Source organism: Electrophorus electricus, chromosome 12, assembly GCF_041902795.1.
Source record: "Electrophorus electricus isolate QZ-2024a chromosome 12, ASM4190279v1, whole genome shotgun sequence".
NCBI classification, from domain to species: domain Eukaryota; kingdom Metazoa; phylum Chordata; class Actinopteri; order Gymnotiformes; family Gymnotidae; genus Electrophorus; species Electrophorus electricus.
The window spans coordinates 2,491,198-2,516,370 of record NC_137508.1 but is presented as its reverse complement, the minus strand read 5'-3'; the positions used below and the strand labels follow the sequence as shown (position 1 = coordinate 2,516,370).

At 37.8% G+C, this 25,173-nt stretch overlaps 1 protein-coding gene across 1 annotated transcript; it reads left to right on the top strand.

Annotated features, from left to right (window-relative positions):
* Window positions 1–4,720: 4,720 nt before the first annotated feature.
* oprm1 (opioid receptor, mu 1) lies at window positions 4,721–20,588 on the top strand. The gene is made up of 3 exons (XM_027000489.3): window positions 4,721–5,217; window positions 17,486–17,856; window positions 18,450–20,588. The coding sequence occupies exons 1-3, from the start codon at window positions 4,961–4,963 to the stop codon at window positions 18,986–18,988; spliced, it is 1,167 nt and encodes a 388-aa protein (XP_026856290.2). The 5' UTR covers window positions 4,721–4,960; the 3' UTR covers window positions 18,989–20,588.
* The last annotated feature ends 4,585 nt before the right edge of the window (window positions 20,589–25,173 follow it).

Here is a 25,173-nt window from a genome sequence, read left to right as displayed (position 1 = left end):
ATGTTCTTCTAAGAGCTTGTTCTCCATGAAGATTGTGATGACAGTGTTGGTATAATAGGCCAAAAAACATTCTAGTACTTCACCTAGTAATCTTCTGACAGTTTCTTTCATAAACCTAGTAATCTTTTGAGTCCCTTACAATATTCTGATCAGTGTTAAAATAGCATGATTTATAAATGATTAGTGTTATGTTTAAGCCATCTTCAGTAATTAAGACAAAGGGGAATTATATTTGACATTTCTTGATGTTTTTCTGTTGGGGAGGTAGATGAGAATGTTGAGAACTGAGATGAGAACTGACAGCAAATCCAAAAGTATTCAAAAATTACAAATAAGTACCTCTGTATGCTCAACAACAATAACCCTGTATTGATTAAGATGAGTTTTAAAATATTTGCTGCTATTATTGTTTTACATGATGAGCATTTTAGGTGAAAATGAACCCAGTCTTTGACTGAAATCCAAAGCAATGTTGATTCAAATAAGCATAAAAAAGTCCATTTTAGTCCACCCAATTTGTTTTGTGTCCAGTAAAAAAGTCCAAAAATGTTCACTTTAAATAATAAGTCATTTAGATAAACATTTGTCTTACAAAAAGAATGGCTGTGTCTCACCAAGAGTATGAGCACTGCTCAAAATCTAAGCAAACCATCTGCCCGTAAATTCTCCTGGCATGCAGGGCTTTTCTATCGGATAGTTACAGGGGGAAATATTTTCCTGTCTTTTATCATGAACACATAATGAGTTCTTGTTTTATGGATGAACAGGGTAGGAAAAGAGTCTCCAGAAATCTCACTATGGAGTAAAATGAACAAAACATCATGTTCTATGATTTTCAATATTTTAGTTCCCAACATTTTAGTGTCCACCAGGGACGTCTTCTCTATAACACTTTACTACTGTGCTATGTCTAGACATGGAACTGCATTTCTTCAGGTTATACTGTCTTGTACTTAGAGTTGAACCTTTTATTTCCTGTTTACTATCCTTCCTTTATAAAGTTAGAAAGGCAAACAAGAACATCAACACCTCGTGTTTTATACACAGCAGTAGCACATTTGCTATTAACAGAGTGTGTGCATGAACTTTAAATTACACAACATTTCTGCAAACTGTCCCCTTTCTGAAACCTGCTATATTGTTCTCAAAATCTTCCTTGGATCTACTTTTGCTCCAACTGCCACACTATCACGTCACACTTGTCCTGGTCATAAAATACACCAAGGACAAGTTTCTGACAAGTAACCAGAAAGGCCAAAGCCGCATCACTCGGAGAATCAGTTTCGGGTTCTGGTTTGCAGAATCAGTGAAACAAATTGTGTGTGTTAGACCACAGTTTGGCTTGCTGAAGATGATTAGCACCCAAACCCCAGTGGCTGGTATGCAGAGAGGGTGAATAAAATGTGGCCTCCATGGCAACAACCCTCCAGATATTGAACAAAGTACTGCAGAACAGCTCTCAAAGCACTGCAAAACAGCTCTCTGAAACTTGGACCTATTCCTCTGAGAGATACTGCAGAAGTGTTTGTTAATACAGAGAGGCTCAACAGAAATTGGAGCAGGGCTCTGAGATTAAGCTTGTATTTGTTTGTGGCCATTTCGCTGTCCATTAGCAGAGAACATTCTGTCCAATTGTATGGTCTTGTTGCCCATCACAAATTTGCTACAGGTAAAACATAATGGCTTCAGTTCGTTCTGACCAAAAGATGCAGGTCCAATTTTGATTAATTTTCCTGTATTTTATCTCACAAAGAAATTGGAAATCAGCATTGTGTTCCCTTCTTATATTCAACTGTTTACAACCTGCCTTTTGAAAATGATGTACTAATACAATTTTTAAAAATATTTTACATATTCAGTTAACAATAGCATTGCTGTAATTGGATTGTCTTCACCATGGTACTTTTTAGGGTCATGGGAAGGTGTGGATTTCAAATATACCATAACTCTTTTATTCTTTAATTAAACATTTGAACAACTGAAAAGGCACATTCCATTAGATATGTAGTCATATCTAAAGTACCTATGAAACTAATCTTCATTGACACATAATATACAATAATGAGATAATAATAATAATAGTACATAAAATGAGAATGAACATAACCCTGCAGTTCACAATGAAAGCATAAGAACTGTCTATTCATTAGCATGTGTTTTGAAATGCACTGCAAAAAAATTGTTTGTTTCATGGGCATTTTAACGAATCATGTCTAATTGACAGGATTATAATGTATGTGCTTTACCAGAGTAGATCTTGCAGGACAGTCTTGTCACCATGGAAACAGCCATACTCTTCTGCTACTAAAGACAGCAGAGCATTGCTGTGCCTGCCCTTGGCCCTATTGGCCATTGTTATGCAATATCACTCTGACTGTTCTAAAAGTGAAAATGGCTTTAGTTACTCCATCTCAATGTAATCTCTTAATAAAGAGTTTAAGGAATATTTTGCATTGTATTGACACCATTGCAATGTAACAGCAATAAAACATGCAGCTTCGAGACTAGATACTATTATTTACAATTACTGTAAATGTATGTGCAGTCAGCTATTTCAATGAAATAAACTCATCTGAAGGCCTGAGTGAAAAGGTTATACAGACATCATAACATTAGGATCACTGCACTGTAGTCTGCAGGGAATCAGAGGGCAGTTTTGTGGTATCACACACTGGGCTCATTGTATTGTTCCTGGTGAGCATCAGCATTTTATCAAAAGTCTACATGATGTAACTGTTTCATAACTTCAAACTATTACAGTGACTACTGTATTAATCCTTTAGTTTACTCTGAAAAATGAAAATCTTGTAATAATAATAGATTTTATGTATATTATAGCACTTTTTAAAACAAGGCTTACAAACCCATTTGTAGAAAAATAGAAATAAAATAAAATAAAATAAAATAAGATAAGATCAAAATAAAATATTTAGTTATGCAGCAGGTATGATTAGCATAGTTTAGCAGTTCTTTATACACATTTCTGCTTTCCAGCATAGCAGAGATCTTATTGCCAGTCCTAAGGCCTTGATGGTTGCTATTGTTTCAGGAGAAATACGCAGGTCATATTCCAATTTACTGTTCCTTGGAGAGTCTGTGAATTCTGTGAGTTGTAGGTGAAAGATTTGTCCTTATTTCAATTTTCTGCTGCTTTAACTGAAAAACCTTGGTGCCAAAATGCATGCTTCAAGATCCCCTCAAATACAATGAAACTGGAAAATCATTATACTTAAGGTATACTTACACTTGTGTTATTTGAGTTTGTTTCACACAAATAATGTGTTATTTTACACTGGAGCAAATATTTTATGACAAACCAGTGTTGATCTTAATGGGTGTAAAACGAGTATCATTCACAGTCAGGTAGAATAATTTAAAAATTCACTTAGAATGGAACAGTGGTTCATTTGCCAGGAAGGCCAATTTTTGTCCCTGTTCATAGCAAGAAGGATGAGAGAGAGAGAAGGAAAGATTCAGTTCCACGACTGATTGCATCTTGGGGTCACCTTGTTGCCTCCAAAATGTCTATTAGATGAGACCACCATGCCAGGACATTATGTAGTAGTCAGAATTCAGAAGAATAACCCTCCATTGACCGAGCTCAGAGTGAAGTGCTTTCAGTTTGCTAGCATTGTTATCATTTTAAGTGAGAGCAGGTGCTGTCATTTGTGAGCAAGTTGGGGTTTTTTTTGGCTCAGTGATTACAAATGTATTTGGTAAATGAAGGGAAAGGCATTTAATAATGCATACTTGATGTAAAATATGGTGAATGACGATTTGGGGCCATTTTGAAGATTGGTAGCATCATTGTTTCTGAGATGTTTTGGTCTGCATTGGCCAAAAATCTGGTTTTCTCTGCCAGGAAGACATCATCTTGGCTGAGGAAGATAGCAGTTATTCAAATGTACTTCAAAATTAATTAAATTGTTGGCTGCAAAGGAAATAATCATTTTACCATGGCCTTCCCAGTGTTCTGACTTCAACCCTATTAAGAGCATTTTCTCAAAGATGAATCAGTTGAAGATATTGAATGCCTCATTTTGTCATTTCATGTAAGGCTTAATGAATGCATTATTTATTTTATCATTTTGTTTCCAAGAAGCATCAATAATTTCAATATTTCTCATACTTGTAAAAAGATCTCAGGCCAGCTTAGGAAAAAAGTGTTAAAAAAAAGAAAAAAAAAAAGGAAACTGTACAGCCAAATGTGTTTTGGTCTGACCAGAAGAGAGGGACGCTTGCTTATCCATATGCTTTTGTGTGATGACTAATTTCATATCCGAAGATACGTTTTAATTTTTAAAAACTAATATATATTTATATTCAGAGTCACGGAGCACTGATGTATATACATCCATGTAGACAAATTAACATATAAATTAAATGTTAATGATCACGCTGATGTTTCGATTTTACGTTCTACATTCGCAGTGAGTTGAGGCGCTCGAGGAACCATAAATGCCTTGGCACGTGAAACGTGAAGCAGCCACAGTTACCATGAGCGCTCGGGGGGGGGGGGGGGGGTATCACCCTCGCGTAAAGCTTATTTCAATTATAAAAAAAGAACACGTAAAAGCGGGAATATTTTTTTTGAAATAAAATAAAGGCCTGCACGAGATGCTCTATCGAGTACTCACCTGCTTTTTAAAAGCGTGAGCCTCGGGTCTAGTGCTGTCATATGTGACGTCATGCTGCTGGGTATAACGAGAGTAAGCGTTTTGGGAGAAGCCCTGTGCATTTGCATGTTGCACGCTGGTGATGGCATTGGCAATATAAGTGACTGACACAATAGCTAAGTGTGCAGCCTGGTATACACGCGCGGCTCTGGGTTATATGAGTAAACAGCAAGGACGCGTGCATTGAAAGCTTTGGAGTCAGACAGGCACCGATAAGAGAAAGTGACCGATAAACTGTAGTGATTGCTTACGGGGCTTTTTGAGTACACGTTCTGCCAGTAACCATGGAAAGCGGTGGCAATATCTCGGATTATCTTTATCAGTTCTCAAGTCTGGCGATGTCAAATAGCAGTGTGTTTTGCCAAAACTTCAGCAGCAACACCACTCTTTTGGACACTAACAACACAAAATGTGACAGGACAGCTGATCTGAACAAAGGCTCAACTCCCGTAATTATTGCCATCATCATTACTGCGCTTTACTCAATTGTCTGTGTGGTAGGACTGGTCGGCAACGTCCTCGTCATGTATGTCATTATAAGGTAAGACATGTTCGACATACATTTAAATCCTTTGCTTTTGGTCCCCTCTCGCCCGTTTATTCCCATAGGATTCTTTTGGGATGGTCGGCTTCCTGAAAAGAAAGAAAGAAAAGAAGAATAAACACGGTTGCCTTAGATTAACACACTTTTCCCAGAGATAGACAGAATACCTGTTGAATAGATAGGACACCTGCTGAAAGAAGTATCGAGATTTAGGCATTGGCAATCGGAAATGTTCCGTGATGGTCTGCAGTTAATTAGCAGTGACCAGAGACATGCGTAAAAATGTCGCATGATGGTTTTTGGAAAGAATTGCATTTTGCACGTCTTAGAGGAAGGGAGCCTTTTAACAGAGTACACTGGAGGCAAAATGTTGCCATAAATGGATCTATTTCGTGACATATGTCGAATAAATATTGCTATGCAAGAGTTCGTGTGTGTTTGTGCGTCTACTGCCGTGCTGTGTGCGTGTGTGCGTGAGAGAGGGAGACAGAGAGAAAGAAAGAGAAAGAGGGAGACCGCGACTCAGCACCGAGAAAGCTTTACGTTAATTTTTTTTTTTCAGATCGCAACATTAAATATTAAGATAAATATCGGTTTTACCACAATATGATTTAGATTTGATGAGTCTGGGTTGAAATACAGTTGCACAGGCGACTAACCGAAGATTGTATTAAAGGAAGAAATTATGACATTTTGGTATTAGTACCAAAGTCATTTTATGAAATTTAATCTAGACTTAAACAAACTAATGGTTAGAGCTGACATAGAATTATGTAAATATTTTTTCAATGTCACATTCAGTATCAGCTTGCTCCAGAAGCCACAAGCCAGGTACACATTCACAAAAGAAAGAATGTGAAACTTATAGACTGGAGCTTAGTCATTTTAAGCATGCAGTTTCACCTCAAAGCTTCTGTGGTCCTGTTTAAGTCCCTAAGATGAAGTGCATAACCACATACTTGACCATAAATGAGCCCAGTGTAAATAAAGTGTCTGTATTGTTTTTTTTTTTTGGTTGGGTTATTTTTTGGTCTAAAAGAAAATGTTAACATATCTGACCGCATAGACTAATCCTAAAAGTGTTAACCAGAGAAAAGCCCAAGTTATTTGAGGCTGTATAAAGTGGAGCTCTACAATCTAGTCCATGCTGACAGAGCCACAGCTGGGTGTGCTGAATCAGCTGACCAGATGGCACTCAAATCTTATCGATGAAAGAGAAAATCCATTTAAATAATATCTTTTCTAGAAAATCAGAGACACTGATGCAAGGCTTTAATTACTCACTTTGGTGCATACATAAACCTTAAGTGAAGGAGAACAAGATGAAAAAGTTGAAAGTTATAACCCTCTTTGGAATTCTGCATTAATTGCAACTAAAATGTGATCTTGTCAACATTTAGGTCATGAAGATAAATAGTTAAAACTTTCTTCACCAAACAACACACACATTTTACAGTGTAATATCATTATTGCACAAATAATTTGAACATTCAAAGTCATTAATGGAAAATATGTGAACCTTTAAATTTAGTAAGTAGTCTTACATACTTTATTGACATTATCTTCAAACAAACTCTTTCTGTAGTTCCTAATTAAACCTCCACAGCAGTTAGGTGATAATTGGGTATATTCCCCTGTACAAATCTCTCCAGTTATGTATAATTGTAAGATGGGTCTTTGAGCAGCCAGCTCAAAGGTTTTGGTGTTTGGTGGCCTCCTGTGTTTTATACACATTATCTCTAAATACAGTGCTGTGTACATTTAGCAAACAGCTCAACGTTTGCTACTGTCCAGAGAACCTATCAAGGGACATCCAAGTTGGTGTTATTCATCCCAGGTTAGAGGGCCCACCCCACAGTGAATTCGGATTCCAATACATCCCGGATGCAACATCTGAACCAGGCCAATAAGAACATGGTATACCTAATAGCTAGATAAGAGCAAAAAAAATGGAATGTCTGCTAAGTCTTGAAGAAAAGCCTGTAAAACACTGATTTAGATGGTCTTTAGTCACCTTGATATGGGCAAATTTAAGTTGTGTTGAAGAGCAGTGATTTTGTCCATTGTAGCCTCTCCCTGAATATCACACTTGTTCACTGTTTCGGTTCTTGGTCATGAACAAAGATTTTAATCAGGAATGCCTATAGATCCTTAGCTGTCACCCTGGGGATCTTTGTCACTTGTTTGTGGTTTCAACAGCATGCTCCTGCATTGATCTTTGTAGGACACTCTCTCCTATGCAGAACAGCAATAGTGCTGAATTTGTTCTAGCTGCCTGACACCAATCTTTAGAAATCCTTTTCTAACACTTTCTAGTCTTAGTAGATTCAACAAGTTTGTCCTCTAAATGTTCTAAGGGTCAGTTAATTCCCCTTTGATCAGGCCTACACTGCACTACACTGAAGGTATTCTCTCAGAATCCTGTTAGAATTCTCAAAAAAAAAAAAAATTTATATACTAGGGCAGATCAAACCCCTTAGCTGAATTGACTTGATCACCATATCCAACATATCTATAATAAAAATACAACAACAGTGTAGAATTGTGTGTCAATTGTTTGTGAAAAAATGCCTTTCTTTATTATTATGGCTTAGAGAAAGATCAGAACTCATTTTAAGAGCCATTTATACAGAAATCCGTTTGATTAAAAGTGGGAACTGCAACCAAATTCTGTGCTTGTAGGAGGCTGAGAGCTGAGGAACTAATTAATCAAGAATGTGCCTCATTACGTACAGTGGCACAATGACCTGTAACTACAACTTGCCTACAGTTCATTATTTTATCGCAGGTTTGTACCGGTTTACTGGGCTGCCTTACTTACCACCTCAGGACCAAGTAAATATGGGCAGATAATGTGTGTCTTTTTAAAGACACCCTTCCATCTTTGTTTTTACTAACATGAGAGTCATGCTGTCTCAAATCCTAAGCACATTCCCCAATTGATGGAAAGAAAAAAATCTAAGAAAACAAACAAATCAAACAAAACACATACTCACCAGCATCTGCTCAGGTCTCCTGCCCACTTGGTTAAATTGGGTAAAAATAAGCAATTAATTAAAGTGGTCTATAAAAATATGTGCAAGGTAATTAGTCTTATCACTGCGAGACTCTTAGGATAAGAGTTTACAGTGCATAACTGCAATATCCAAACAAGGAGTTGGAAATGTTTGGCAAGTGACAGAATAAAGACATTAAAGATTTTGAGGTTAGCGCAAAGAGCCTGGAACAAAAGTCGAAAAAGAATCACATTAATTATGGGAAGTTGTGACCCTTGAAACTATTCCCTAATAAATATATACATGCTTGACTTATAGCCATAATGTTATCTGTTCTTTTCTTTGCCTTTTACCCATCATAATATTTGAGCAGTAATTAAATTCCTCCCAGTTCAGTACTTTGTAAATCAAACATTTCAGCCCATTTCAGCTCAGAAAACTCCAGTAATACTGTAGTGGTGCTCTTAGAAGTAGATAATTGCATTTAGATCCTCACGTTTTTTAACCCCTATGAAACAGCATCTAATGTTCAGGAGCCCTTACAAACCTCAGGGCATGAAAAACAGTGTCCCTGCGCAATCATGTGGAAAATCAATTTTTTAACGTGCAGAGACGGAAAGTGAAGAGAATTCTAATACTGTCTGAGGGTTTTGTTGTCATGGAGAAGCTCCAGAAGAGTTTGCGTCCAGCATCCCTACCAGTTACAGCAAGTGTAGCTAGACACACCCTCCTACAGCGTAAACGTGGAAAACATGGAGAAATTAAGGGTGTTGAACTATGGTACATATCCACATCATTTTAAGAAAAAAGTAGCAGTGAATTGGGTATGCAACTAGATTTTCAATTGCGAAAAAGTCAGAGTACAAAGTACAAAAGAGAAAATTACTGCATAATATGAATGCCTCATATGTCAAACAAAATAAAAAGTTGACCTTTCACATTTATATCCGTATAAAGGTATTACCTAGGATGGTTGTAGCGAAGCTGCCAAGTATCCTGATTGCCTTGCTCCCATAGTCAACTATGCAGAGAAGCCTCCAGAGAGCAGTGTTTGTAAAATGTTTAATAAACCAGTCACACAATTTCTGGTCATTTTATAGTTCTACTTTCGTCGTTAAAAGTCCAAACAGCTGCAAATTTTATGCTTCCATCCATCCGAATAGCCTGCGCCTGACACACTAAACACGTCCGACTGCTGCTTCTTATCACATTAAGCACATTTGTGATTGAATAACAAAATGAAATAAACACTTTAACGTTCAGATGGACTACTCTTTATTTATTATTATTTTATACAAAGCAGCGACATTTTTACTGCGTGATTGTTCAGATGTTTGCTGTATTTTTTTTTTTACTGGGGTTTTGCAGTTTTACAGCCCTATGTATTTGGTAAGGGTGGGCTTCATGCAATTTTTGTCGCCCGAATCAGGGCTTCCTCGCTTGCATCCTGCCTACTGAAAATGCTCCGCCCCTGCTTTCACGCTTCTGGATTTAAAAAGGAAGCTTACAATAAACTCAGTACATCTTTATTCCTTAGTTTGGTTAATATCCAAACGTCACCAAGCTAATCTCTAAATTAGAGTATGTCAAAGATGCTTCAATTTTCGTAACAAAAAATAGGCCTTGTTTACGATAAACGTCCACTCCAATTACAGTTCGAGTTTGGTGTACGAGTTCCAGGTTTATGAGTTAAACAGGCCCCACTGAACTCTTTGCGTCTGGTGCTTCTTTGTCCTTGCAGTAGTGCGCTAAAATTGGTAATAGTGCACGTCATTGAACACTTACATAAACCACTTCAAAGGTGGAGATCTTCACAAAAACACATGCTTCTGCAGAGCAATATATGCTAAATAAAATGTGTTTAGAGCTATATTTGCAAAGAATATACCCATGTCTTACCTTATTTGGGGAGTATCGTGTTTGGAAAGGCTTAGACGTCACCTACATCCTCCTTATATACAACGGGTATTAGTGAAACTAGTTATGAGTCCTTACGTTGAGCAGCACCACAAAGGACACATTTTATTAAGTCGTTTACTGCCACAGAATGTAATAACTGTTTATCAGAGACATTATTTCATCACCCGCTGTACTATATTACTATTTCCTGAGAAATATTTGTTTGACATTAACAGCAAACTGAATTTAATTTGTCGCGTTGAAGGTGGACGTACAGTTCTCAGATGTTTTAATCTGTTAAATATAAAAACAGTAACATCTTTCAATGCGCTACATGAATTATATGGACCATGCGCACTTCCTTAGTCATGATGTTACCAGGACGCACTTTGCACCAATGCGTGATTAGAAGGAAAAAGTACCAGTATGCCACGGAGCCGTGCTTAAGTTGCAGCAGAAGAATTTGAACATCCACGTGCAAGCTGTGCCTGTAATGCAAATGTAACATGTCAGGCTACTGCACTTATTAATATCATTCACTCATTAATATCATCTCATGGAGGTTTAGTAACTACTATGAGTCACAATAAAATATAGGTAATCAATGTTTTGGCCTTATAATAATTTGGAGACGTTTTTTGTACACTGAATAATGTTCAATCAGTGTTTGCATACACTGAGAAAAGGAAGTAAATCTATACAAAAACTAACTAGATGCGAAAAGGAATGGTACCCTATGTGCTAAAAAAATGATCTCTGGTTGACTACATTTCCAGGCATATCAGAGTCGGATGTGTGCCATAAAATGGAGATTGTCAGGTATCTTTCCATGTTCTAGTGGTGCTCTACAGCTGTCCGGAGTGCAGTGGGAGTGTTTCTGCTCCTGACTATCCTCACACTGCAGTCCACACCAGCAGTGATGTAGTGACCATGGAACAGAAGAGGTCAGGTGGTGTTTGGAATGCAAACAGTGGCACACCGGGTCCTGTCTGTTGATGAGCAATGATCAGTCCCATGATAGTACTCTTCCTCTCCCTGGCCAAGTTCAACGGATGATGCCTTTTTTACGACTTGTAGTAAATTGATTTTGGTGACTTTTGATCTTGATGCATAAATCAAGTGTGACATTGGCAATGGAAAACCTTCACACTTAAAGGAGGAACACTCAGCATCAGTGGACCACCCGGAAATGTGAATAAACATCTAACAGATCTAAAGGAATCTATAGGGAGCATTTAATCTAGATATTTAAAGAAGAGCAGAGCTATACTGGATGTACACAACACAGAAGAGGATTTGCAGGCTAATACTGCAGTACCACATAGGAATATGAAAACTATGATCCATCAGTCTTCACAATCTCTCATGGGCATCGACAAATAATAAGGCACTAGATGACAACCCTCTGAATTAGCGCCATGTTCTAGCATTGACAGACAGAGGCGATGGAGTGCTGGAATGAGCTTTAATTTGTGCTGGCTACATGTGCTGGGGCAGAACTCTGGTATGTGATTTAGCTGCATGTAGAGCAGATCCCCATGCTTAATGTTCTGCCCATTATCGTCTGTTACATAAGCGTTAATTTGGCCTTTTATGCTTGACTTTAGCCAGATTTGGTTTTGTCACAATCCATTGTAGCTACATTCCCATTTTCCCATCTGTTGGGGCGAGCGCTGTCATGTATGAGAATAAAAGGCTCTTGACTGCATCGTGATGACTCTTTTTGATTATTTTTCCTTCTTTGTGTAGGGTCCAACAATAGTTTATGATGATGACTTCAGAAAATGTGACACTATTATTCAGAGCTTGTGTTTGTGGAACATGCAGTTGCCTTTTAAAAAGTGCAGCCTTTCTGTCAGTTTAGGCCTTTTAGTTGTTTTTTTTTTATTAGTCATGAACATAGGCCTTTCACATGCTTCCCTCTAAATAAACTTTCGCAGCACTTAGCACTTATTTTGTAGAAATAACGTGTGTCACACACAGCCAGTCATCAATAGTCAACATCTCTGGCTAATGCTCAAACTTTGCAAAGTAACCTTGGGTAGTATATTCACTTAACCATATTTGGAATGTGGGGAACTCAGCTGGAAAAACGCAAAAACAAGGCTGCATCAAAAAGCAGCTTTCACCAAACTAGATGACACAAAGACATGGAACATGTTCTGGTGTTCCCTAGCAACAAGACAGTCCTGGGGTTTTGTAAAGCAATAAAAGCTGGTTCACTAGTGATAGCATTACAACCTGCTCTGTCTGATTACTAGATCTGTATCATAGTGTACTCTTGCAAAAGTGATTTTCAGTTTGATTTTCATTAATCTAATTTTCATTAATCTAATCTGCTCAAACTTAAAAATGAAAAGCAGCCCATTGCCTTTATGTCTGTGATGGTCATCTTGTTTTCATACTTAAGCCTAAAACCTTTGTTATTAATGCATTGCTTTCATTGAGGTTTATATATCCATATACACGTTCAACAGAGACAGAACATAACCCAGTGACAAAGGTTCTTTAAGCATATCATCAGTGCTGTCATAGTGCAGGAATAGAGCAGGTGAAAGGCTTGTGGTCACTGTGTCTAACATTGGCCAGTATGAATTAGTTCTGGCTCTCAGTACTGGTGGGCATCTCTAACGTATGCTGAAGTATCTTCACTTCCACTTCACGCCGGCTGAATCCAAAATGTCAGTGGCTGGTCATCACTCATCTAGTTCAGACCTGGTGTCATCTTTTTATGGCTGTCAGCTCAGATGAAGGATTTCCTTCATTTTCCTTAAAAGTATTGAAGACATGGAGGACTGATCATTACTAATATGTTTCACATCTGAGTCTTCCTCCACTGAAGACAGTACATAGCTCTCTGCAGGCTAATGAGCGATTTAACTTGCAAGATGTATTTCATTCTGAATGTAGCATCAAAGCAAAGCCATGGATAGGAAAAGATCATTTGTCTGTGGAAGCTCTACAGAATGACAGATGTTACTAAGTTCTAAATGAAATCTCCAGACTAATATGTAGAATTCATTTTTAATGTTTTCTCAGCAGGCTTCTAAACCTGAATATCTGCCTTTCCTATTTGTGATTAGAAGCGGAGTTCAGTGTCTCTGAAGACCGATGTGCTGTATGAAGTAATGACCCCCTAGGACATCCACACAATTAGAGACGGATGCTAGTGAGAAAGAATTTGCCTTGTGATCATTTGTCTGGTGTAAAGAGGCTTTCGATGACTCCATAATCGTAAGTGACAGCTTCCAGGAACACTTGTTTAGCTAGACTGCAGTATTGTGAATGGACGAATACTTCAGCACATGAGCTCCAAAGTCCCTGTTATTTGCTGGCTGTTTGAAACATCCTTTGATGCTACAATACCTTTTTGCATATTTATGTATTTTGATTTCATATTTGTGATTAAATTGCAATTAGAAAATGCAATTAGCAAAATGAGCAAATTAGCAATGAAGAACATCCATAAACTGTAAAACTCAAATTAGTTATTTGCTGCAACCTATGAGCTCCACCTATACAGAGGTGCATTATGGTATAAAGAAGCACTAACATTGAAATCTATCTAGCTAAGTTGCTTTTGTGCAGGCATATGTTTGTTCTGACCTTGAGAAAAACACTGAAAACCCTCTTTACGTGTGAAGGCAAAAGCTTGTCCATTGCATCACAGTGCATAGCTTTAAAATACTGTTTTCTTCCTATCAGGTTTCTATTGGTGGAAATGAAAGGTTGACATATTTCAGCAGATATATTGTGACTAAATTCAAAGGAGTTGTAGCTATCTTTCAGAAATCTTAATTTATCAAAGAGTAGCTCATTCCTCTCTGATTCTGAATTGGATGAATAAGCACTCTTGGTGTTATAGTGAATTGATAGGCTTCAAGTGCAGTCGAGGAAGCTTGTGCAGCAGACAACATCTCAGCCAGTCCTCTTCTTCGTCCTGCATCCCACCAGTTGTAGGTCATTGACCCTAAAGCATTTGGTAAATCCTACATGCGCAGCACGTAGCTCCATGTCTTTCTGCACTATTTCTTCAGTGACAGCCAGCTAAACAATACAGCATCATTTATCAGGCATGCAGCATGCTTTTGCAGACATTGTTATAGTGGAAACCCACACCAGGCAGATCTTTGTTTATATCCAGTTGGTGTGACTGGATGGACTAAAAGTTCTATTTCATCTCTGCTTATGTGAATGTCAAATGGTGCTGCTTTAATCATCAAGTGTCTGTTTTATTCAGGGTAGTGGTTAATTCTGTTCAAATGCCTTTTGATCTATGATAATTGTCCACTGCAATTACATTAAATTAGACATGTATGCTTGTGGTGCAAGATCATTCATGAAGATGAACTTTTGTTGACTGCTTCCTAAGGACAAAAAAGGGAGGTAAACACACAATTCCACCATAATCGAGTTTTACATCAGGTTTTAAAAAGCCCTTTTCATCAAGTAAATAATACATTAGGTATTCCTAAGAAATGGTCATGAAAGCACAAATGCTATCTTTCCATCCATTTACTAGCTGAGACTTCTTAGATGAGCCTAACTCAGCAAGCTTGCAGCTAGAATCAAATGCCTTTTATGCAGTTAACAATCTTTTGGGAATTTCTCATTAACATGCATAGATTTCAAGATAATACAGAAAGCCAGCAAATTATTATGTTGCATAGAAATGAGGCATTCTTATCAATTATCCATTATTCTCATTAAGTATCTATTTTGATCGACACTTGAGTTCACTTTAAATTTCATTTTACCCATCCAAACAAAATTGCTCTTTGAAATCAATGTCTGACCTTTTTTGATTAGTGGAAATATCTTTAAGATGGGGAATTTATGCTTGCACGTTTCTTTTAATTTAAAATCCCAACATTTTCTCATTTGAAAGACACCATCCATGACACTCGTCATAAACCATGAAGGCAATAATCTGTGATAACGAAAATGGCTGAGAGACCTTTGCTACATGCCTTAGTGTGAAAATTAGGATATCATTTACTGCAACGAGGAAGGCAGATTTTAGTGACATGCTGAAAGTGACTGAATAAAAGCCAAAGAGACAGTCATTATACGCTTGTCTATGCACAACGGAATACGTCCCATTAAAATCATTGTTCTTCATGCCTCAGGTTTTTTGCTGATCCCTATCAGACTATCAGATTAAAGACTTTACTTTACTGACTATTTAAATATTTGAAGGATAACAAGTGCTCCCACACTTATCTGCGTTTATCTGAGTGGCATGTGGAATGAGGTGATTTATCTCGGCCCAATTCTAAATTATATGATTGGAGGCATGAAAGTGTAAGTGTGCAAATTTAATTTTGGTCAGCCTTGAGAAAATTTCGGGTAATAATATTTGCTGTGCCTTCAGGATAACCACTTTTTCCAGTAATGGTAGCTGCCTGTCACGCCTTCTCATTCCACGTGTGCCTGTCACAACACTCACTCACTTCTCTGGTCACAATCACTGGTTTAGGAGTTATGCTCATCTAGCCCTTGTTGATTTATCCCTGTTTAGCTTCCACAGGTTCCCAAGTCCAGTGCTACACGTTCATGGTCCTGAAAGCCAAGAGCTAAGACAATGTTGCAAAGTTTCCTGAGACTTGGACACTACTAACATCTTTACTTTTGAACTGACTACTTCATAAAGCCTTGGTTTTTTCTCCACTCACATCTTGCTCCTGTCTCGAGAATGTCATGCTGAATTCTCTGAAATGTGACATTTTTGTAAACCTTCTCTTATTATATGTTCAGACTACAGAATGCCTTGATTTACCTGCATTGGGTAAACCATGAAGATTTATGTGAATTTCTACAGAAAAAAACATAGATGGTAGTTTGGTGCCCTGTGATGTGTGCTACCGCTGAGATTATATAGTTTTTCATTACTTTTATTATACTCATAGGGTTGTGTCAGCAACATAAATAAGGGTAGGTGAAGGTTTAACATTTGGGTGAATTGAATTAATTAATCTGATTTCATTATGTATTTATTAAGTTAGAAAGATTTGAACCTTGATGGAGATGTTACACTCTTCTGTGGAACACAACAAATTTTTAAAAATCAGTCAGAATTAGTTATGGTTCAGTGAATAAATGTCTACAGTATAAACATTAAACTTAAATATATTATTTCTTATGAATGAAATAAATAAAGAATAAAATACTAATACTAAATAGTAGCAATACTGAGCAAAAAGACAAGGGCAAACTTCAAAAAATACTAAATGGCTAATCAAAATGGTACAGAATGTTATCTTACGAACATCAGTCTGATTGCACTTTATATACATCATTTATTCCTTAAGAAGTTTGGATTTTTAGCATACCAGCTTAACCAGTGAGGCATCAGAAGTGGGGGGGGGGGGGGCAGCAAAACAAGGATGAACATAATCAAGATACTTGAAACGAATTACAAGAAAACAGAGGCAGAATTTACAGAAAACCCCCTGGAAGAATAACATTAATCTGCTCAGGGAGTGGTAGGTCACTCCTGTGTAACAACAAACTTTATTAAGCATAGCTGATGGCTCTCGTTAAATCAGATAATTATTCTGATAAAATTAGGCTGGAAAACAAGGCCTAACCTGCGGCTGCAGAGCATGCTCTCTCACCTGTGCAAGGCTGCCTCCTCGTCATCCGTCCAGCGCGACCGCCAGCACCCCACAACACACTGGAGCCCGGGCAGTGCAACACCACTGGAGAGGTCCTAAAAGTCACCAGGCAGAATGAATTAACACAAGGGTGCATTTACTAACATAAACCAGAATTAGTCAAAATCAAGAAAAAAATTTGATCTAGAAACATACATAAAACATGACTACATGATGCGAAGAAATATGAGCAGTTTACATGGTACACTTACTATACCAGGGAGTATATTTGCACAAAGACAGTGATGATGTAAGGGACATCTAAAGATATAAAGAAGGGCTGAGGGTGGAGCCAAAGAAGGAAGGGTTAAGATTTTAAACAGCAATGATAAAGATCAATTAAATTCATGTTTGTAATTGATAATGTAGCGTTAGACTGAAACATGCACAAAAGTCCATTGAAGACACAAACAAAACAATTGTATTTTCCTAAGATACTATATAACAAAAGGATTGTGATCTATCCAGATTAGGCCTAAATACAGACTACACAGGATTTCAGTGGTGAATCCTATCCTTCATAAAGCTAAGCATTGTGTATTGTATTCATGGCAACCCTAATGTGTTACAATCATGTAGAACCATTGTCTTATACTGGGCCAGGGGATCCTGTGATGTTCAATTCACTGATCAGTGCTTTAAAAATATTTAGAACTGCACTACTTGAAAGCATTCATGCCGCTCCTCTGTTCTGTCTGATCTCATTCACCACAGATACACCAAAATGAAAACGGCGACAAACATCTACATTTTTAACCTTGCCTTGGCCGATGCCTTGGCCACAAGCACCCTGCCCTTCCAAAGTGTGAACTACCTAATGGGCACCTGGCCTTTTGGGGACGTCCTCTGCAAGATAGTGATGTCCATTGACTATTACAACATGTTTACAAGTATCTTCACACTGACCACTATGAGTGTTGACCGCTATATCGCCGTGTGCCACCCTGTGAAGGCTCTGGACTTCAGGACCCCGCACAATGCTAAGATCGTCAATGTCTGCAACTGGATCCTCTCCTCTGCTATTGCTCTACCCGTTATGATCATGGCCTCCACCGGCCTTACCCCACTTGACTCCCACAGCAGCTGTATGTTAATCCCACATTATTGTCTAAATGTAATAAGATACAGATTTAGCGTAAAATATTTATTTGCATGTTTTCCTAAGGGATTGGTGGGAAAATACATTTATATATGAAAAAATGAAGCGAATGACTGTAAAAAGTAGATTCAGAATTCAGAAGAAAGTTATTACTCCTTGGAATCAATTCATATAGACATAAGAAATGAGTATAAAATAAGGAATGAGTGTGAATTGTTGATTCCTTTTAATGTCAATTTTAAATGAATAAGACAACCTAAACATGGATGACCTGTAAATGTGCTTCTGTTCTGTGTGTGTGTGTGTGTGTGTGTGTGTGTGTGTTTGTGTAATCAAAGAAAGTATACCATTTGATTTATTGTTTCCTGTTCTGCTTTTATAGGTGCATTCTTGGGTGTTTCTAGATTAATGTCTTGTTGAGGCCTCTATGCTGGCATGAATGATAGTTAAAAAGCTCTTTTGGCATAGTCTTTGGCAAATAAAAATACTGGCATTTGGGTGTTTATATAATCCTGACATGAAGCTTTACTATTAACTTAATCTGCTTTGTTTTCGTGTATTGCATTTTTGTTTCTACAGCAGCACGTGTCATTGACTGTATTATGGACTTCCCCCATCCCTCATGGTACTGGGAGAACCTCCTGAAGATCTGCGTCTTCATCTTCGCCTTCATCATACCTGTGCTCATCATCACAGTGTGCTATGGCCTGATGATCTTGCGGCTGAGGAGTGTGCGCATGCTTTCTGGCTCTAAAGAGAAGGACCGCAACCTGCGGCGCATCACACGCATGGTCCTGGTCGTTGTGGCTGTCTTCATCATCTGCTGGACCCCCATCCACATCTTTGTTATCATCAAGGCTCTGGTCACCATTCCCAACTCGCTGCTGCAGACCATCACGTGGCACTTCTGCATCACCCTGGGCTACACCAACAGCTGCCTCAACCCCGTGCTCTATGCCTTCCTGGACGAGAACTTCAAGCGCTGCTTCAGGGAGTTCTGTGTGTCCAGCCCCTCGGTGTTGGACCTGCAGAACTCCATGCGCTCCACACGGACCCGTAACCCCCAGCGCGAGGCCCAGTCCAGTCCTACGGCAGACCGAATGGACCGGCAGGTATGACTAGCACTGGAGATGTCATCACTGGATTCTCGCTGCCAGCCCAGTGTTGACATGAACTCAGAACTCACCCAAGTCACCACTGGTCTCTGACCCATGGCAGTGGAGATTTTGGCCAGCAATTGGCAACATTATGTGCTAGGGCAAGAAGTGCACCAAAAAAGGACATTTTGCATTTTAGTAACACAGAGTGACTATTGAGACTGAATATGTCCCACAAAGCATATCCATCCAACTTCACTCAAATTGAGCTGAGGTCAGCACTTTCGCACAACATGATGATACTTTGCATGACAATTCCTGAAATAAGATGAGCCTCTGTAATTGGTTTTTGACATTGAGTAGCTCTTCATCCAAGAACATTGATATTGCAAACCAAGTGGCCATTAATCTTCAAAAAGCTTTAAACGTCCTCATATGCTATACAGAAAATGTTGTATTTCTACTTTGCTTTGTCACTGGCTGTTTTATTTGACTCTGTACAATTGAAGAAGTACTAAAATAACCTCTTTCATCATATTCATTTGTGTCACGGTGGAGTCTGTGTGAGAGCCTCTGTTCCAGATTTTCCAGACATCACAGCACTGGCACTATCTACACACAACAAGCCATATAACAACCCATTCAACCAAGTCATACAACAACCCATACCTGTTCTGTATTATAGACTGTATTATAGACTTACCAAGCCTAATTAAACCCCCTGTTTGCCGGTTTGCGGTTCTAACACCTTGCCAGTTAGCCCTGTGCGTTGTCTCTGAGCCTTTCATTTCTCATTCTTATTCCTAACTGTATATGTTTCATCTGGTTTTCGGTCCTTTTTGCATATGACAAACTTCTTTCATTTCTGTCTTTTATAACAGTGCTGTATACTGAATTAGCCCTAATAAATAATTCACACATGCTCCCTACTATTTCCCACTATTATACTCAAGCTCCTTTTATTACTATAAATATATATTAAATATGCATTCTGAATAATCTTTATATAAACAACCCATGCTTTATATGTGCCAAAATGTGTTGTCATAAAATTACAGTTGAGTCATATGACAGAGGAAATCTGATGTCTGAAAGGGCATTACGTATGTAATTCTCTTCCAGTTAGCATTGTAGTGTTTTGTTCAGTTTATAAATAGATTTGACATGCTGTCAATTGTACAAATAATATTGCTGTTAGACTCAAATGCGTTTTGTGCTCGTGTTGCTTTGGAGCAGTTGCAAAATAAGAATTCAAATATATATGTATGTGAACAATTCATTGTTTGAAATGACACACATTGTTCCAGTTACAATAAAGGCAAAAATTAGATGTTGCTAATAATGCAGTTATGCTTCAGTGGAGACAAAAATGTATTGTGTGTGCAAATCTTTTATTCTTCTGGACGTTCTAATGTGATTATGTGTAATTAGTGGTCAGACTTTCAGCACTGGGTCATGAAGAGAACGTTTTGTACTCTGAATTGTCTTTGTCAGAATTGAAAATCTGCATGATGACATTGTGATCTGAGTAAACAAGATCAGGTCATTCCTCATTTCTGAGAAGGAAACATTTCAGTTCTTATTGGACTTTTTCTATATTCAGTATCAGAATAAATTTTTTGCTGTGAAACAAATCGTATTTATTTTGGTGGGGCAGGGGAGTGTTATTGGACCGTCACAGAGATTTGTTGAAACATTGCTACCAAGTACTACTGTTTAAACAGATCTCAGAATCATACATTGCTTGGTTTGGTGAATGTTTAGGTCTGTTCATGCACATACATACCAGTATATGCACTTTGACTTCCAAATAGTGACAAATAGCGTAAGCAGTGGAATTTGTTTGAAGCGCAAATCTGGATTTCTTTTCTCTCAGCAGAGATCAGATGAAGGCAGGCTCCATTGCCCTTCACTGTTCTCACATAGTACAGACCCTCTGCTTCACAAAATTAAGTTCACTGTTACATTTTGTTACATAAAAAGCACATAATACATCCCTAATAGTCATACCATCAACCTTTTGTTATATATCAGTAACAATGTTTGTTTCACAAAGCAAACATTCAAGTGCTACATCTGGATATGTCTCCTAAAAATGTATGAATATATTGATTCTGAAACACAGTTAATGACACCCTTCTAACAATTATTCAAACACGTACAATCCATTGCATTTTAGAAGGACTTCATCCAATAAAGCACTGTACCATAGCTGTGTAAGTTTTACTATCATATGACCACAATGAATATCATAGACAAAGATGAGGGGAAAAAAAACATTCTGTCTTCACTACACGAGTGAATGACTGTTTTGAATTTTGTTAAAACACAAATGCTTGAGCAATTGGAAACATTTCAATCTAACAGGTTATAGCAAAACATTTTAAAGTTATAATTTAGGATATTTGGTCTCATAATAAACAATGCCTCATACTGAATATTTCCAGAAGAGTCTGATAAACAGCTGTAGTACTGTTTGGAAGTGTTTTCTCCATGTGCTGTACTGTACTGTCAGGTCAGGTTTGCTCATGTTTTCATTAAGAGGAGTGATCATGCCTCTTAGTCTGAATGCTTCTGTATATTGTGGGATAATGTGATTATCTTTTCCCACTAAATATTCTTTTTCATCCCACATGTGCTTTGTTATACAGCATTTCTTAAATCCTTAGGTCACTATTATTACACACTGACGTGCATTATGTGGTATAACATTTCAATTTTCCCAGCATTTACTTTTGCTTTTTGTAACCCTAATTAGCACATAGTTTTGAATTTATACAAATACAATCTCAACAATCACATCTAAGCAAACAAACGAGAAAATTGTGAACTGATTTATCTATTTATCAAATCATTTTTATTCAAATGATTTTGGGAATTTGATCTTCAAGACCAACTTAATTGTATCTCCTTTATTTCTGCTGGAAGACTAGTAAAAGTCTCACTTTCAATCTGATGTGGCAGGAAGACCGTGGCATCTTTTAAAATGTCCAAGCAGTCAGAAAAAAAGAGAAGTCTGCATAATTGATTTAGAGTTGTAAACTGTATAAACTGAATAGATCCCATTTTAATCCATCTCTTTGAAATATGCAGACATGAAATAAAATAATGATTTACTGTTACTCATATAACCTTCTCTGATTGGGTGATGCCCTGAGTGAGTAGTGAAATTTACAAAAGAAGTGTCAAATATTCATAGCCACTTCTTTCATGCTTGTGTTCTACAGAGACCCAAGACAGCTGTTTGCAGTTATTACCACCCTGTTCACTTCTCGTGTGCCTAGCCTACTGCAGGGCAATGATCTAATTCTTAATACTTTGAAATCAAATAATCATGGCCTTTAGACAGCACAGTAGCTCTCTCTTTTATTGCAGTTTCCCACACACAGTCCTACTTTAATCTTGGGCCAAAGAAACCAACAACAAAATTTTGTACTCACAAAGAAAGCAGCTATAACCCCAGGCCATGGCACAAAGGCAGTGGGTGTTTATATATGCTGGCTAGCACATCTCTGCACTTTGGAGGTGGCAAAAGGTCATTGCAGCAAAGAGATTTTGCATAGTTGCTATATTAGCAAGGTGTAGAGCCATGCTGTAATACAATTATATAACCACAAAAAGCAGTAAAAAACTATATTAGTGAAAATATCACCAACGTCCAACCATACTTTAGTAAATATGATATAAGATGGATGTAAATGAGGAAACCTAAGTCATTTAAAGTGGTTTTCAATGTCAAACAAAATATTATTGATTTTTGTGACAATGGCCTCAGGTTGACAGGCTCAGCTAGATATACCATTAAAGTTGAAGTGTTGGGGTTTTAATGTTAGGTGTTTAATATTACCACAACGCTTTGTTCTTTAGCCTTTTCTCTTTCTGCATTTAGAGATGCACATCCAGAAATGAACAAGGGTGGCTTTTAGGGTGGTCCTAAGCACCGCTTTTCCAACACACAACAAACAACTTGGCAAGCTGAAAATGGACCCTACAGTATTGAAAATTATACCTCATGATGTTGGAAATTATCTCAGGGTGTTGAAAATGACATCTCATGGGGTTGAAAATTATACCTCAGTGCTGAAAATTGTCTCACCTTATTGAAAATTACACCTTATATTGTTGAAAATGATTCCTCATAGTGTCAAAAATTATTCCTCACGGGTTATCAAAAATTATACCTCACAGGGTCGAAAATTATACCTCACGGTCCCAATAATTGTACCTCACAGTGTTGATAATTATACCTCATGGTGTCGATAATTATACCTCAGCTGCAGGACTCAGCAGTGCTGAAGGAATGCGCTCAAGTAGCTGTGACCTAGTTGTTAAAGGAAAATTCCTGTCTTTCCTCTTTCTAAAACTATCCTTGAAAGGCCTTATTTGATAAAGGTTGGTGTGTGTGTGTTGGAATAAAGGATTCTGACTGCTCGAGGGCGACAGTGTCATGTTAATCAGACAACCTCTCCACACTGTGTCTGTTGCAGCAGTATTGCACTGGGTGTCATTCTGGCATAAATACTAACTGTGTGACCAGGGACTAGCTGCATCTATGAAAACAAACCTTTCCAGTGAACATACATCACTTGAAGCTTTCCTGTAAATGTGTCATGACCTTTGTGTGGTAAAAGAAGAAAGTAGAAATTTCCTTTGTGATTAATAAATGCCAGTGAGGAAGGTTACATATCAGTAAAATATTGCTTGGGATAAACACATTATTTTTGACCTTCAGAACTATGGCTTGGACTGTGTGTAGGCTGAGCTACATTGTACATTGAAGAAATATTTTAATTATTGTTAATTAAAAATGTATGTATAAAACAAGCTTATCTACAAAGCATAGGGCAATGTAATTTGGAGAATGGCAAGAAAATGGAATATTCACTGTTTTTCATTAGTTGATATTTTCCACTCAGAACTACTTTCAAAAATATTTTTTACAGGTTTCACTTAATCACTGCAACTGTTTGAAATTAACAAGCAGGCATTATAGAGCCCTGACCTGCCCGACAGAACAGAACACTTTAGCGCAACTGCAGACATTCTCAATTACTATGGATGAATTTCCATTTCATCCACAGAATGTTTTTAATCTCTCTGCTATGTCAAACAGGAGAACATCACTGCTACCCATGAGGTTTAATTAAATGCAGATCATTATTGAGTCCATAGACATTTTACTGGCCCAGTCTTGGGCTCCATATGTACCTTATTATGAATTTAGAATTGTTGCACTCTGTGTGTTTACAGGATTCAGGTTTTAGTGTTACAAATGAATGATAGTACATATATTTTATACGTGGTTTTGAAAGGAAGAGCACACATTGAGCCCGTTGTGTGGTCCTTCATGAATAAAATAACTGGGACATTGCCCTAAGTAAAAATATATTTAGTAAATTAACTGAAATATGTTTTCCCAAATTGAATTCCTATCTGTGCTCTCCCTCATTCCCACAGATGACCTCAACATCCCACAAAACGAAGCAATTAATCAGTGCTGGTTCAATCAATGCATTAAATGCTCACTGCATGTCAACTTTGTCCTTGGGCTCACACATTTGGCTAGTCGGTGACTGGATCGTTAATGGCAGTGGAACAAATGCAGCAAGGCCAAGGCTCCTTAATCTCACTGACAGGAGCATGATGCCACATGGGTCTGCCTGAGGCGGCCAGAGACACAGCCTGTGTGCAGCTCAGACACCCCACTGCTCACAGCTGCTGCAGAAGCTGATGAGATCTCGCCTTCCTCTGGCTGCTGGCCGATCCAGTGCACGATGCCTGTGCACGATGTATGTTTACACTCAGTAGAGCAGCCTCAGAATAAACGGCTCCTTTTTTTGATTCGTATCAACCTTTATATATTTTTGAAACAGCCTTATATCTTAAAAGTGAATGTTTGAAAAGAAATTATGAAATACACACACATTAGAACCGATATTCAGGACATAAACCCTGGTGTTGTACTCCATTACTGGTAAATCTGTATTGAGAATCCTCCATAGTCCTGGTTAATCTATAACCACCTGATGAGTGAATCAAGTATTACAACCCTTCTTGCTCATTAAGGACCTATATACATGTACGTGCTAATTTTAGAGATGGGAACCTGTGGACCACTAAACATAAAGGCATCTCTAATATATATACTTCTTTTGATTTTTTTTTTTTGTAATAAAGGTAAGATTTTCTAATCACAGTCATTATGT

Bases quoted from the DNA above. Each gene is read 5' to 3' on its own strand.
- oprm1 (XM_027000489.3), top strand. From the start codon at position 4,961: ATGGAAAGCGGTGGCAATATCTCGGATTATCTTTATCAGTTCTCAAGT. The intron at 5,218-17,485 runs GTAAGACATGTT...CATTCACCACAG, and splicing joins GTCATGTATGTCATTATAAG to ATACACCAAAATGAAAACGG. The intron at 17,857-18,449 runs GTATGTTAATCC...TTGTTTCTACAG, and splicing joins ACTTGACTCCCACAGCAGCT to CAGCACGTGTCATTGACTGT.